Source organism: Lithobates pipiens, unplaced genomic scaffold, assembly GCF_037356315.1.
Source record: "Lithobates pipiens isolate NorthernLeopardFrog02 unplaced genomic scaffold, aLitPip1_a1.2 Scaffold_28, whole genome shotgun sequence".
Classification (NCBI taxonomy): Eukaryota; Metazoa; Chordata; class Amphibia; order Anura; family Ranidae; genus Lithobates; species Lithobates pipiens.
This window is the reverse complement of record NW_027507789.1, coordinates 3,754,964-3,771,421: the sequence shown is the minus strand read 5'-3', so window position 1 is coordinate 3,771,421 and position 16,458 is coordinate 3,754,964. Positions and strand designations below refer to the sequence as shown.

Here is a 16,458-nt window from a genome sequence, read left to right as displayed (position 1 = left end):
CCATACAGTCACACCAAACCAGGCAACACCTTCCCATACAGTCACACCAAACCAGGCAAGTCTCTTAGCTTTTCCTAGCACTAGTTTGCTAGATTTTAGAAATATTCCCCTGAATAGCATCATTATGTATCTTATCCACGAACAGTTCTATTCCATAGCTGGTTCCCCATGGTCTATAGCTGAGGCCCACAATCTATAGTTGAAGACCACTGCCTATATTTGGGGTCCCATGATCCATAGTTGTGCCCACAGTCTATAGCAGAGGCCCTGTGGTCTACAATGGTGCCCATGGTCTGTAGTTGGGGACCACAGCCTACATTTGGGACCCCATGGTCTACAGTTGGGGCCCACTGTCTAAAGCTGGGGCCACAATCTATAGTCGGTTCCCACAGCCTATATTTGGGGCCCCATGGTCTATAATTAGGGGCCACAATCTACAATTGGAGACCACAGCCTATATGTGGGGCCCCACGATCCATAGTTGGTGCCCCATGCTCTATACACAGTCCCCTATTTCCAAGGTAATCCAATCCTTCTCACCTCTCCCGCCCGACACTCTCCCTCTCAGAGTAGAAAAAAAAAATCACCTCAGCGCTGCAGTTAGCGATGTGGACACAAGATGGCGGCAGAGAACGCCCCCTTCCCCTGTCTCCTCCTTCTCTATTACCCGCTCCGTCTCCCTAGCAACCGCCGTGTGCGCGCTGAGCCTGGCCAACAGCGACCCCTGCCGGCGGTCCTGTGTGTGGGAGGAGCGGGGCGGTGGCGGTTCTAAGTGACGTGTCCCCGGGCAGGTGAGGCGGTGGGCGGGGACAGCAGGTGCCACACTGTGTCCGGTCCGGTATGGAGGGGCCCCCGGCGGCCAGGAGGCCCAGAACGGCGGAGGAGGAGGGGAGCCCGGTGTGAGCGGCTGCAGGTGCGTGTGACGTCATCGGCCTTAGAATAATACATCATAATGATGATGATAATAATACATAGAAGAGCATTGTCCGGGGTGTATATAGATATAATTTATGTGTATGCTAATATATATATATATATGTATATATCTATCTATCTCCTGAAATCATGTGTATATACTGTATACATGTGTATATATACTCCCTGAGGTCCAGTTCTACTATATACTACAATATGTATAATGATACATGGATATGAAATGGGATTTTATCAATAATCAGCCAGTTAGATTGCCCCATTTGGCGAATGGCAGGATCCTGATTGGCTCCAAATGCGTCCGTTCAGACCTGTCCGACGTCAACCATGGCGAATTTCTGTGATTGGCCGCCGGCGGCACCGACAGGTGCAAATTTAACGAAAAAAAAAAAAAAAAGTTTCACAACATTCGCATTACACGCCCCCCCCCCCCCTTTCAGACATAATTGACGCGTTTTAACAGCCCACCTCCATGTCGGCCTCTTGGGTTTGTACAAATTGTCGCAGTCGTAATTCATTATTTTTGCAATATATTAATGCTCCTGGCAAGCGGCACCAACTGCCCTGCGTGTCTGTAAAAAAAAAAAAACGTTTGCAAGCGCTCACAGTGTGCGCAGCCCCAAGCGGCTGCAATGTAGGTGGGCTGTTGAAACGCGTTGGTTATTATCATATGTCTAAAAATGGACTAATGCAAAGTTGATCCCTCCCCCCCCCTTTTTTTTTTATTTTTATTTATTTATTTATTTAGGTGGTGGGACTGCACTACCAACGCTTGGCTCGCAGTATTTCAGCGCTAGCTGGGTTTTTTTGTTTTTTGTTTTTATAAAATTTCAGTCTTTTTTTCGTTTGTTTACCAAAAATAACCCCCCCCCCCCCCCCCCCTCTCCAGTGGTGATTAAATACCACCAAAAGAAAGTTCTATTTGTGTGGGGGGAAAAATGATACAAATGTTCAATGTTTACAGTGTCACATGACCGTGCAATTATCATTCAAATTGTGACAGCGCTGAAAGCTGAAAATTGGCCTGGGCAGGAAAGGGGTAAAAAGTACCCGGTAGGCAAGTGGTTAAATAGAAGTCCCATACAAAAGTCTAATTTGAAGCAATCTTGACAAATAGCCTCATGCTGCAAACATAAAGAGTAAATATGAAACTGATACAAAATGATACAATAATGCAAATAAAAAGAAGTCCTGAGAAAGCCTGGAGGGAGCGAGACGCGTCAGCTGGTTGGTTTTTATTTGCATTATTGCGTTTTGTTGCCTGTTGTCATTATTGCGTTTTGTCGCCTTCTGTCGTTATTGCGTTTTGTCGCCTTCTATCATTACTGCGTTTTGCCTTCTGTCATTACTGCGTTTTGTAGCGTGGAGCGCTTCACTTTTATCTGATTGGTTGTTATGTGTACAGCGATTGTACGTATCGGTGGTAGAAGCTCTACTTAGTTCTCTTTTATGTGATTTATATTTTCTGTCTTTTGTGATATTTTATAGCGCGGGAATATTTTTTTTTTTTTCATTTTTTTTTTTTTTTTCATTCAAGTGAAATGGGCTGCCCTATGCTTGTCGTCGAATGGGGAAAAAAAGCAAAATGCGTTGCCACTGTCTAGGTGTGAATGGGGTCTTCGTGCAAGTGCATTTTTTTTTTTCACGCGTTTCAAGTTGCCGGAATGCACAGATGTGAATGGGATTAAGTCTCCTCTTGGGACTGGAAAAAAAACGAAAAGAAACAAATCGAACATTCAGAAGGCAGCTAAGAGTGTGAACGAGGACTTCCTGTTAGACTTGCAGTTGGGGAGGGTGGTAAAAATGCTTGGTTGAGCTGCGCTTTTTCCACACACCCCCCCCCCCCCCCCCCCTATAAGTGGCAAATAGCAGACAGGGGTGTTTACATGCTATTTTTGCAGTGCTTTGCGCCTATGGCCAAAAAAAAAAAAACTGCCGTACGTGTCGCCATCACTGTGGGGGAAGCCCACCTAATGCAACCCATTCAGGTTTCCACCCTCCCAATTGTCCATCGAAAGCCCAAATTTTGGGTTGTCACCAGAACAGGAAGAAAGGAAAGAAATCGTCCAATGGGGACACTAGTTCGCGTGACAACTTCACTTTGGAGGGACTTCCTGTTTTGCCTATGGGACAGGAAGTGAAGGGATTTTTTTCCCCCCAATGTGACACAGATAGGAATAAAAAAAAGTGACAGGGCTATAACCCTCCAAAAATGAATAAAAAAATGCCTTTAGTTCTACTTTATGTTAAAAAAAAATAATAAAAAAACGCAGAGCTTCTCATTCTGTATAAGTGGATCTGCGAATGGGGACAAAATCGGATGTTGTTAGGCTGCATTCTCGCATTATGGCCACTAGATGGAGCTGGCATAGTCAATAATGTATTTCCTATATTCACCAGCACCATCTAGTGGTCATAATGTGGTATTTTCCTGATTTATATGCTACTTTTATGAAAGAAGAACATCCAATGTGGAGAGAAAATTTTCTAGCACCAAAAAAAAAGATACTGATTGTTACATATAAACAAAACTGGCAGAAATTGCTCTTCAAGTGGTGAAGAGATCAAAGGGCACCAATCGGAGCCGTCTATAATCGGGGGGTGTACACCTCCTTTAATTCTAGATATCATATTTTTGGTGCTGCATTGTGACCCCCGGCAGCTCCTGTGCCGTGACCCGCGCACAGGCCAGTCGGTTCATCACGCACTCTGATTTCGCCGGCTCTTCTTTTGGAAATACCGGTTTGGTGACAATCCGCAACTTGCCGGACCGGTCCCGGCTGCAGCTTCGGGATGTTTGCCAAATAGAACCCGTGTCACCGAGCCGTACAAACTCCCCTGAGGTCCTCCACTCACACACTCATGGAATGTTCCATTAAGATGATCATAAAGGGAATTCAAACATGTCATACTTATCTGCTCTGTGTAATGGTTTTACACAGAGCAGCCCCGATCCTCCTCATCTTGGGTCCCCCCCTCCCCCCCGCCAGCGTTCCTGGCTCCCACTGGGTACTCGCTTACCAACTTTCCGTGACCCCCTTAAATCAAGAGTGGTCATAAAGCACATATGTACTCTCCTTGGACGTCAAGGTCGCCCTCCACACAGCTACAATATTGCCCCCGGGGGCACCGTCCGTTAGATACACATATCCAGGTTCCCAGCACAGCAATACATGTAAGGCAAGAGAAGAAAAGCCTCTCCATAGTAAAGAGATACACTTACATACAATTAAAAACACACGCACATGTAAAATACAATCGCCAAGCCGGCATCCACTTCCTGAAACGCAAAGACATTAGTAGGAGTTCTCCCACCAACACGTTTCGTCATCAAAAGACGTCTTCCTGGGCAAAATGATTAACAGCAGCACATGATCAGCCAAGCTTCCGCCACCGTTCAGAGTTTTTTTTTTTTTTTTTTTAAAGGGACAGGTGGAAAGGGTTTGCAGTGTACTATAACCCCTTCCCAAAACTTTTTAGTTTAGGATAGAGAAGGGTTAGAACTCCTGTCGGGTTTTATTGCTTTCCCCACTGGGAAAAATCACCTTCTCTACTTTTATCCTAGCGACCTTTGTTGTAGAGACAGGAAGTGGTGGGAACTCCAGATTTTTTGCAGTTGTCACCAGAGCAGGAAGTAAATGCTGCCAATGGGGACACTGGTGGCGGTGACAACTGACAGGGGATTTGCCCTCACCCCGCTCTGCCTGTTGTGTCTACAAGAAGGAAAGAAACACTTCCAAGGGGGTTTAACCCTCGTCCATTGAGGCGCAGTTCACATCTAGGGTTGGCTTCAAAGTCGTGCGACTTCGACAGCCTAAGCAACTTTATGGCGGCTTGCTTGCGACTTCATTAGCAGAAGTCAGTGCAAGTCGTGATGAAGTTGCCCCAAAGCAGTTTTTTTTTTTCATTTTGTCAGTTTTAATTTTTGTTATCTGTGTCCTATTGGGGAGATTTCCCTTCACTTCCTGTCCCATAGCCAAAACAGGAAGTGAGAATAAATCTCTGTAAAGTGGTTATCACCAGAAGTAATGTTCCCAATAGAACTAAATGCATTTCTTTTTCATTTTGGATAGAGTAAGGGAGGCTTATAAACCCCATTTGTGTCCCGTTTGGGAGATTTCCCTTCACTTCCTGTCCCATAGCCACAATAGGAAGTGAGAAGAAACTCCTTTCGAAGTGAGGATATCTCGGGGTGTCACCAGAAAGAGTGTCCTCTTTTTTTTTTTTTTTTCCATTTTGTCAGTTTTAATTTTTGTCATCTGTGTCCTATTGGGGAGATTTCCCTTCACTTCCTGTCCCATAGCCACAACAGGAAGTGAGTGGAAATCCCTTTGCAGTGGTTGTCACCAGATCTAGTGTCCCCTTTGGAACTAAAGGCATTTTTTTTTTTCATTTTGGATAGAGTAAGGGAGAGTAATAAACCCTGTCTGTGTCCTATTGGGGAAATTTTCCCTTCACTTCATGTCCCATAGCCACAACAGGAAGTGAGAAGAAATCCCTTAAGTGAGAGAATCTAGGTGTGCCACCAGAACTAGTGTCCCCATTGGAACTAAAGGTATTTTATTTTTATTTTGGATAGAGTAAGAATGAGTTATACCCCTGTTGGGTTTTTTCTTCTTGCCATCTGTATCCCATTAGGGAGATTTCCCTTCACTTCCTGTCCCATAGCCAAAACGGGAAGTGAGAGGAAATCCCTGCAAAGTGGTTGTCACCAGAATTAGTGTCCCCATTGGAACTAAAGGCATTTCTTTTTCATTTTGGATAGAGTAAGGAAGGGTTATAAACCCCATCTGTGTCCCGTTAGAGAGATTTCCCTTCACTTCCTGTCCCATAGCCACAACAGGAAGTGAGACGAAATCCCTGCAAAGTGGTTGTCACCAGAACAAGCGTCCCCATTGGAAGATTTTCCCTCTATTCCTTTTCTGGTGACAACACAAAACTTGGGATTTTCTTTCATTTTCGGTGCTAATTGTAAACAGGACAAATAGAGAGGGTGAATGTCCCTAACGGGGACACAGCAATAAATACCTGACAGATGTTCTAATCCATCTCCACTCGTTACCATTAAGAACAGAGTTTTGCCTATGTATAAACTTTGTTATCTTCCTGAATATTGTAGCGAATATTTTCTTGTGTGATTTGTGAGAACGAGGCGTCCCGGGCTCCGTATTACACCAGGAAGTGGCGTCCTGCAGCTGTCAGCAAACATTCACACCCCCGGGAGACGCTCTCTACAACACCACGTGCAGAGCTTCCCCGCCGTCCTGACTGGGCACACAGAAATCATCCAACAAATATTACGACGTTCTATTTTATAATTCACTATATAAAAAAAAAATAATAATAATAGTAATCTGTAGATAAAGAGTAAGGTTGGGATTTCCCGAGTCTCTCTGACTTTCCCCACCTCCGCGCCCTGCGGGTGAGCGGCTCGGTCTGGTGTTGGGTCGGTATTTGCATCCGAAGTTCGGTATTTGTGGCGCACGTTGACCGAAAAAGAAGGAAACCATGTTCTGGAGACGCGCCGTGTTCATATTCAGGAAATGAGAAGATGTTTTTATTTTTATTTTGTTACCTTTTTATCTTTGCTGTTCTACCCAGCGTTTGATGCAGGTAGGTGAGCTCCTCTTTTTAAAGCGGTATTAAAGCAAAAAAATCATATATTGCAGCTTATTAATCATTAGATGTGGCGGCTCCATTCGTTTTTATTTATTTTTTTTTTAGGCTTTTTAATTTTATTTTTTTTGGATTTTTATTTATTTTATTTTTTTTTAGGCTTTTTTTTTTGTATTTTATTTTTTTTTTAGGCTTTTTTTGTTTTATATTTTTTTAGGCTTTTTAATTTTATTTTTTTGGAATTTTTTTTATTTTATTTTTTTTAGGCTTTTTTTATTTTTATTTTTTTTTAGGCTTTTTTTATTTTTATTTTTTTTTAGGCTTTTTTTGGCTTTTTTTGTTTTATATTTTTTTAGGCTTTTTAATTTTATTTGGAATTTTTTTTTATTTTATTTTTTTTAGGCTTTTTTTATTTTAATTTTTTTTAGGCTTTTTGGGCTTTTTTTGTTTTATATTTTTTTAGGCTTTTTAATTTTATTTTTTTTTGGAATTTTTTTTTATTTAATATTTTTTTTAGGCTTTTTTTATTTATTTTTTTATTTTTATGTTTTATATTTTTTTAGGCTTTTTTTTGGAATTTTTTATTTCATTTAATTTTTTTTCCTCTCTATTTTCACCCGGTGATATGGCCAGTAACGCACCTCCTGTATTAGAGCGCCCCCCCCCCCCCCCCTCTGCATGAAGGAGCACAGGGGGTACGTTCGGACAGCAGCATTGTCAGTCTGGGGGGAGGGGTGGAATTAGATGGGACTAGCAGGTTTAACTACTTAAAGGTTTACTAAACCCTCTTTTTTTTTTTTTTTTTTTTTTTGTTATTTATTTTTTTTGTTTGTTTCTTTTGACCACTTCAATACCGGGCATTAAGGTGGAAAAAAAAAAAACATGAGGGTTTACAACCCCTTTTAAGGACCGGATTGATTTACCCCCTTAATGACCAGGCCATTTTTTATTTTTTTTTGCGATACGGCACTGCATCCCATTAACTCACAATCGCGCTGTACCCAAACAAAATCAACGTCCTCCCCCCCCCCCCAGCCCCCCCACAAATAGAGTTTTCTTTTGGTGGTATTTGATCACCTCTGCGGTTTTTGTTTTTTGCACTGTAAACAAAGAGCGCCAATTAAAAAAAAATAATAATAATAATAATTTTTTTAACTTTTTGCTATAATACATATAAAAAAAACCAAAATGTATTCATCAGTTTAGGCCGATGTGTATTCTACATATTTTTGTTAAAAAAAAAAAAAATCACAATAAGCGTATATTGATTGGTTTGTGCAAAAGTTATTGCGTCTACAAACTATGGGAAAAATTTTGGGACTTTTGTTTTTATTTTTTTAGTGTTTTTACTGGTAATGGCAGTGATCTGCGCCCTTTTTATTTTTGTTATTTTTTTTTTGTGGGATTGCGAAATTGCGGTGGACAAATCTGACCCCCAAATTACACTTTTTTTGGGACCAGTGACGTTATTACATTGATCAGAGTTATAAAAAAGCACTGATCAATGTATAAATGTCACTGGCAGGGAAGGGGTTAATACTAGAGGGGGGGTGCGATCAAGGGGTTAAGTGTGTTCCCTGGGTGTGTTCTAACTGCAGGGTGGGGGGGTTGGGCTACCAGGGACATGACAGAGATCGCTGTTCCTGATCACTGGGAACAGAAGATCTCACATGTCATCTGGCAGTAGGGGGATACGCTTGTTTACACTGGTAGATCCCCCCCCCCATTCTGCCCCTGTACTAGGCGACCCGTGGGTCACCGAGTCCACCCCGACCCACGGGCATACTACTGCGCGAGCCGCCGTACTGCTGCGGCGATTCGCACCGGAGAGCCAACCTGCCGCTATATAACGACGGTGGCTGGCCAGCAAGAGGTTAAAGCGGAGTTCCAGTCAGTAAAGAAAAAAAAAAGAATGAACCGCTTCAGCCCCCGGACAATTTTGCTGGCCAAAGACCAGGCCACTTTTTGCGATTCGGCACTGCGTCGCTTTAACTGGCAATTGCGCGGTCGTGCGACGCGGCTCCCAAACAAAATTGACGTTCTTTTTTTCACCACACATAGAGCTATATTTTGTTGGTATTTGATCACCTCTGCGTTTTTTTCTTTTTTGCGCTAAAAAAAAAAAAAAAAAAGTGTAAATTTTTTGCTATGATAAATATCCCCCAAAAATATATTTAAAAAAAAACATTTTTTTCCTCAGTTCAGGCTGATGCGTGTTCTTCTACATATTTTTAGTCAAAAAAGAAAAAATCGCAATAAGCGTTTATTGATTGGTTTGCGCAAAAGTTATAGCGTCTACAAAATAGGGATAGTTTTATGGCATTTTTTATTAATATTTTTCTTTTTTTTTAATTAGTAGACAGCGATTTTTTTTTTTTATTATTATTTTTTTTTTTTATCATGACTGCGACATTATGGCGGACACGTCGGACAATTTTGGCGTGATTTTGGGACCATTCACATTTATACAGTGATCAGTGCGATTAAAATTGCATTGATTACTGTGTAAATGTGACTGGCAGTGAATGAATTAACACTAGGTGGCGCTGTAGGGGTTAAGTGTGTCCTAGGGAGTGATTCTAACTGTAGGGGAATGGGCTAGCAGTGACACGTCGCTGATCTCTGCTCCCGATCACAGGGGGCAGAGATCAGTGACACTGTCACTAGGCAGAACAGGGAGATGCTTGTTTACATCGGCACCTCCCTGTTCTTCTCTCTCCGTGAGACAATCGCGGGTATCCCCGCCGACATCGAGTCCGAGGGACCCGCGACCCGACTCACGGAGCTCCCGGCTGGCGCGCACGTGATGGCACGGCGGCAAATCATGCAGCCCCAGACCATGACACCCCCACCACCATGCCTGACTGTAGACAAGACACACTTGTCTTTGTGCTCCTCACCTGGTTGCCCCCACACACGCTTGTCACCATCTGACCCCAAATATTGTCACTCATCAGAGCACAGGACATGGTTCCAGTAATCCATCTCCTCTGTCTGCTTGTCTTCAGCAAACTGTTTGTGGTCTTTCTTGTGCATCATCTTTAGAAGAGGCTTCCTTCTGGGATGACAGCCATGCAGACCAATTTGATGCAGTGTGCGGCGTATGGTCTGAGCACTGACAGGCTGACCCCCCCACCCCTACAACCTCTGCAGCAATGCTGGCAGCACTCCTACGTCTATTTCCCAAAGACAACCTCTGGATAGGACGCTGAACACACTCGCTACTTTACATTGTAGCAAAGTGTAATTTCTTCAGTGTTGTCTCATGAGAAAAGAGAATAAAATATTTACAAAAATGTGAGAGGTGTACTTACTTCTGTCAGATACTGTGTGTGTGTGTGTGTGTGTGTGTGTGTGTGTGTGTGTGTGTATATATATGTTTTTTTTTTATTATTATTCAGTTTCAGTTTTTATTTTGAGTGGACCTTTCCCCAAAAATTCATATTGAGATGCATTTCTGCAAGCTGGCGTGAAATCACCTGAAACTGCGATCTTTAAAAAACATTTTATTTTTTGGTTTCCTTTTCCTAGTTTCCCTGGAGGTAGCGGTGATGTAGCCCCCAGGGAAGGGCTGCCTCACTATTGCCTTCAGGGAAATCTTCTACCCAAACTGAGATCTCACAAGGTCTGGCAGTATTGTCATACTTCACATGCATGAGATCAAGTGCCTGTCCTCATGCGCCATAGAAAATTACACTCATTTGCTGGTAAAAAATAAACTTACCGTGAGAACTCGAGCCAAAGCCAAAGCATGTTAGTGTTACTAAAACCCCAGACTCTGCATTCACTATATCTGCTCTCCCCAGGAGCCGGCACTCACTATATCTGATCTCCCCAAGAGCCTGCACTCACTATATCTGCTCTCCCCAGGAGCCTGCATTCACTATATCTGATCTCCCCAAGAGCCTGCACTCACTATATCTGCTCTCCCCAGGAACCTGCACTCACTATATCTGATCTCCCCAGGACTCTGCACTCACTATATCTGATCTCCCCAGGAGCCTGCACTCACTATATCTGATCTCCCCAGGAGCCTGCACTCACTATATCTGATCTCCCCAAGAGCCTGCACTCACTATATCTGCTCTCCCCAGGAACCTGCACTCACTATATCTGATCTCCCCAGGAGCCTGCACTCACTATATCTGATCTCCCCAGGAGCCTGCACTCACTATATCTGATCTCCCCAGGAGCCTGCACTCACTATATCTGATCTCCCCAGGACTCTGCACTCACTATATCTGATCTCCCCAGGAGCCTGCACTCACTATATCTGATCTCCCCAGGACTCTGCATTCACTATATCTGATCTCCCCAGGACTCTGCATTCTCTATATCTGATCTCCCCAGGAGCCTGCATTCACTATATCTGATCTCCCCAGGACTCTGCACTCACTATATCTGATCTCCCCAGGAGCCTGCACTCACTATATCTGATCTCCCCAGGACTCTGCATTCACTATATCTGATCTCCCCAGGACTCTGCATTCTCTATATCTGATCTCCCCAGGAGCCTGCATTCACTATATCTGATCTCCCCAGGAGCCTGCATTCACTATATCTGATCTCCCCAGGAGCCTGCACTCACTATATCTGATCTCCCCAGGAGCCTGCACTCACTATATCTGATCCCCCCAGGACCCTGCATTCACTATATCTGATCCCCCCAGGACTCTGCATTCACTATATCTGATCTCCCCAGGACTCTGCATTCACTATATCTGATCCCCCAGGACTCTGCATTCACTATATCTGATCCCCCAGGACTCTGCATTCACTATATCTACTCTCCCCAGGACTCTGCACTCACTATATCTGCTCTCCCCAGGAGCCTGCACTCACTATATCTGATCTCCCCAGGACTCTGCATTCACTATATCTGATCTCCCCAGGAGCCTGCACTCACTATATCTGATCTCCCCAGGAGCCTGCATTCACTATATCTGATCTCCCCAGGAGCCTGCATTCACTATATCTGATCTCCCAGCAGCCTGCACTCACTATATCTGCTCTCCCCAGGAGCCTGCATTCACTATATCTGATCTCCCCAGGAGCCTGCATTCACTATATCTGATCTCCCCAGCAGCCTGCATTCACTATATCTGATCTCCCCAGGAGCCTGCATTCACTATATCTATATGGTCTCCCCAGGAGCCTGCATTCACTATATCTATATGGTCTCCCCAGGAGCCTGCATTCACTATATCTGGTCTCCCCAGGAGCCTGCATTCACTATATTGGGTCTCCCCAGGAGCCTGCAGTCACTATATCTGATCCCCCCAGGAGCCCGCAGTCACTATATCTGATCTCCCCAGGAGCCTGCACTCACTATATCTGCTCTCCACAGGACTCTGCATTCACTATATCTGCTCTCCCCAGGAGCCTGCATTCACTATATCTGATCTCCCCAGGAGCCTGCACTCACTATATCTGATCTCCCCAGGACTCTGCATTCTCTATATCTGATCTCCCCAGGACTCTGCACTCACTATATCTGATCTCCCCAGGAGCCTGCACTCACTAAATCTGATCTCCCCAGGACTCTGCACTCACTATATCTGATCTCCCCAGGAGCCTGCACTCACTAAATCTGATCTCCCCAGGACTCTGCACTCACTATATCTGATCTCCCCAGGACTCTGCATTCACTATATCTGATCTCCCCAGGACTCTGAATTCTCTATATCTGATCTCCCCAGGACTCTGCACTCACTATATCTGATCTCCCCAGGAGCCTGCACTCACTAAATCTGATCTCCCCAGGACTCTGCACTCACTATATCTGATCTCCCCAGGAGCCTGCATTCACTATATCTGATCTCCCCAGGAGCCTGCATTCACTAACTCTGATCTCCCCAGGACTCCCTAGCGACCGAAAAAGGGTTAAAACCACCCGCAAAGCACCGCTGCAGCAACGCTTTGCCGGCGGTATAGCCGCGCTGCCCCATTGATTTCAATGGGTAGGAGCGGTGAATACACCGCTCCTTCACCGCTCCAAAGATGCGGCTAGCAGGACTCTTTTCACCATCCTGCCAGCGCACCGCTCCAGTGTGAAAGCCCTCCGGCTTTCACATTGGAGTGAAAGGGGTCGGTTTTTTCAGGCGCTATTTTTAGCGCTGTAGCGCCTGAAAACCGCCTTGGTGTGAAAGGGGCCTCATTGGGATTTTTTTTTATTTATTTTTTTACCAAAGATATGTAGCACAATACATTTTGGGCTAAATTTGTGAATAAATTAGATTTTATTGGATATGTTTTTTAACAGAAAGTAGAAAATATAGCTTTTGGGTTTTTTTTTTTTTTCAAAAGTTTTGGTCTTTATTTTGTCTATATAATAAAAAATAAAAATACGCAGTGGTGATCAAATACCACCAAAAGAAAGCTCTATTTGTGTGAAATAAATGATATACATTTCATTTCTGTAGAGTGTTGCATGACCGCGCAATTACCAGTTAAAGTATCACAGTGCCGAAAAATGAGGTCATGAAGGGGGGGGTAAAACATACCGGAGGTCAAGTGGTTAAGTATGAAGGTAGTAAATATAAGATGGAAATGTGATACATGTCCAATTATTTTGACTCATTCATTTCTCCAGTTGGCATGAATTCGGTAACGCTAAGTATTTTTTTCTTTTTTTTCTTTTCAGGTCTCCGGGAAGTAGACGCCTCAAGCTGGAGCCATGAGTGCCCCGAAACAATGGGACATCAGCAAGACCTTGGCCATTGCCAGCTTATTCAATTTCTTCCACAACATTGGAAATTTCTGTGTCTTTCCCTTTTTGACCATCTTCTTCCGACACTTCGGACTAAGCCCCCCACTGGTGGGCATTATAATGGGGGCAAAACACATCGTCTTCGCTCTCTGGGCTCCGTTTTGCTCTTTTGTGGCCAAGACCAACAGCAAGAGAAGGATCATCATTATTTCTTCTTTGCTTTTTTCGGCGGCGGCTAGCGGGGTCCTCACCTTTTTCCCACCGCTGCAGCAGGACATGGTCCTTAAGTTCTGCAACCTTAGCCTCTCGGGGGCAAACAGACAGACTACGCCGGGTGCCATGGACGTTGAATTGTTCGGACCTGAGGACAACAGCAGTCTTGTGTTGCCTGAACCTCCCCAGATAAGTACAATGGCATCGGTCGTGTTTACAAGTCTTCGCAATGCGGCCTCCATGGAAACCAAAATGACTCCTAAAGCCTTAAAGAATGTACCTGCTGAGACTCCTCGCCGCCCAGATTTATCCATCTTTTTAAAAAGTGCCATCACCCCCAAAAAAATGCCTAAAACGGATGCTTCTAAAAGGTCTACCAAGCCAAAAGATAGACTCACCACCAGCGAGCAATCTACAGTCACCCCAGAGCATAGGACCTTCTCAACTGATGCAGTTATGAGGACCTCTTTAGCACAGGAACCTCAAGATGACAGTACTGGTCCCATCACTTTCCAATCGCAAACTGAATCTTTCTACCACGATGTGCCAAAGAAAAGAGACCTTGCCAAAAAGGCTACCCAACCCGAGAACTTTCTGATTGAACATAAGATATTCCTGGTTGTTCTGGGAATTGTACTTATTTGGGAAATTGTTGCGTCACCTCTGGAGTGGACAGCAGACGACAGCGTTTACGAATACCTTGACTTTGTGGACGCCACCGATCGGCACGAGAAGATCTGGATCTGGCGTTACTTGGGGGCTTGCCTCGGATCCTTCTCCATTGTGTTTCTGATAGATAACGTCAACTGTTTCTTGATCCCCGGCCTACCCAGAGTCTACCTCCACTTTTATAGCTACTCTACCTTTATGGTTATCACTCTTCTGTTGAGCACGCTGTATCCCATACACGTCTCGAAGAAAACGGAACACGCAAGCAAGACCATAAAAGCTTTGGGCCTCATGGTAAGCGACGGCCGTATCATCTTGATTTCGGTGACTGTATTTTTGATGGGTGCCGCGAGGTCCACCTCTGCCAATTTCCTATTTTGGAAGATGCAGGATATGGGGAGCTCTGAACTTTACATGGGACTTTCTGTGGTCCTCGCCCTAGTCTCTGAAATGATCTTGTATATTTTTAAAGGCAAACTTATGAGGTCCTTGTCCTTCAAGTGGATGGTGGCTCTTGGCCTCCTCTGCCAAGCAGTCGAGTTTTTGTATTATTCCTTTCTGTGGGCACCTTGGGCCGTGTTACCTATTCAGTTGTCGAGCGCCTTCAGCAACCGTGTTCTTTTATGGGCCATCAAATCGCAAATTGATGACGTGGCCACGCCAGGAATGGAGAGGTCCATCCAGCTCGTCCTGCACTGCTTATCCCACCACTTCGGAGCCAGCTTAGGCAGCTTTGCCAGCGGTTTCGTCATCAGCAGTTTCAGCCTAGCCATTCTCTTCCAGTCCTGCTGTGTAATGTTACTGACCTGGCTGTTGATGTTTTTGGTCATCCAACCCAAGCTTCCCCAAATCAAGAAGATCAACTACTCGCGGCTTCTCGCCCCCGACAACAGTGATATGAGCGACTCCGAAGATGAGCAGGAAAGAGACTGGCTGGTCAAGGCCATGAAAGATGACAGTAAAATATGGTAGCCCTTGGACGTTGGCTGTAATCCATGTCCAATACTTGAAGTTTCTAGGATCCAAGACTGGAAATATCAGAACTTCTCCAATCCAAGCAGTTCATTTCTCATCCATGGGACTCATAGAGCTTGTTCTGCACCCAATATTTCCTGTACTGGTATAGTATGGGAAATGCCAGGCAAAGGCAGGGCCCACTTATTGAGAAGAAAATCTCTCTAGTGCAATTCCAAAAAAAAAAAACAAGAGAAAAGTTTACTCCAGAAGGTTGACACTCCTGGGCCAGAGGTCCATATTAGAGACCTGCTGATGTCATGAAAAAAAAAAGACTCAAAATTTTAGAACAATATTTATAATCTGCTTTAATGGCTTTTAATGCAAATGAGATAATATATTCTTTAAATTACACGTGTTCTGTCATCATTTTAAATCAAATCCAGCTAAAAATACATAAAGGGTTGCTGATTTACCTGCCCTAGGTTCTATATTTCTGTCCATCCAGTCCTGAGAGTAATCACTTTCAGCCCCGCCTATTGTAGAAAAATGGGCGAGCAAGGAGTACTGGTATCCTGGGTGGACGTCATATATAACGTCCTCAAGGTACGCACCTATCACCCGCTGTGTCCACCAGACCAATCGTTGTACCGGGCTAGACCTGGTACCATGTGATCGCTGTGGCCAATCACAGCGATCACATGTCGGTTGTACACAATGAATGGCTTTCATTTATAGCCATTCATTATGTACTATTTTGATGATCTCTGTGATTGGTCACAGTGATCACATGGTACAGGCAGGGCCAATCAAAGCGCATCTGTGCCATGTGATAACTGTGACTAATCTTGGGCTGCAACTAACAATTATTTCCATAATCGATTAGTTGGCCGATTTATTGTTTCGATTAATCGGTTAATAACCTTAGAAAAAAGTGTGGTGTATAATTTAGTTAATATGTAAAGTTTAAAAAAAAAAGGCAATTTATTCTTAAATATCTCTCTATTCAGTGGTAAATATAAATAACCAACTATATGGTTAGGGAGCAAAATATCGAATCCACTCTGAGAATAACAGACAGAAGAGATATACTGTATATATTAGAGGGATATATACTTTACCATACTTTACTATACTTTATATACTATTAGCGGAGATATACTGTATATACTATTGAAGATATACAGTACTGTATATACTATTAGAGGAGAGATATACTGTTTGTACTATTAGAAGAGATATACTGTATATACTATTAGAGGAGAGATATACTATTAGAGGAGAGATATACTGTATATACTATTAGAGGCTATATATGGTATAAACTATTAGAGGGGAGATATACTGTATATACTATTAGAGGA

At 43.8% G+C, this 16,458-nt stretch overlaps 1 protein-coding gene across 1 annotated transcript; it reads left to right on the top strand.

Moving 5' to 3' along the window:
- Positions 1-755: 755 nt before the first annotated feature.
- On the top strand, positions 756-15,508 carry MFSD6L (major facilitator superfamily domain containing 6 like). Its single transcript, XM_077458585.1, has 2 exons — positions 756-913; positions 13,193-15,508. Exon 2 carries the CDS (start codon positions 13,226-13,228, stop codon positions 15,110-15,112), a length of 1,887 nt encoding a protein of 628 aa, XP_077314711.1. The 5' UTR covers positions 756-913; positions 13,193-13,225; the 3' UTR covers positions 15,113-15,508.
- Positions 15,509-16,458: the final 950 nt, after the last annotated feature.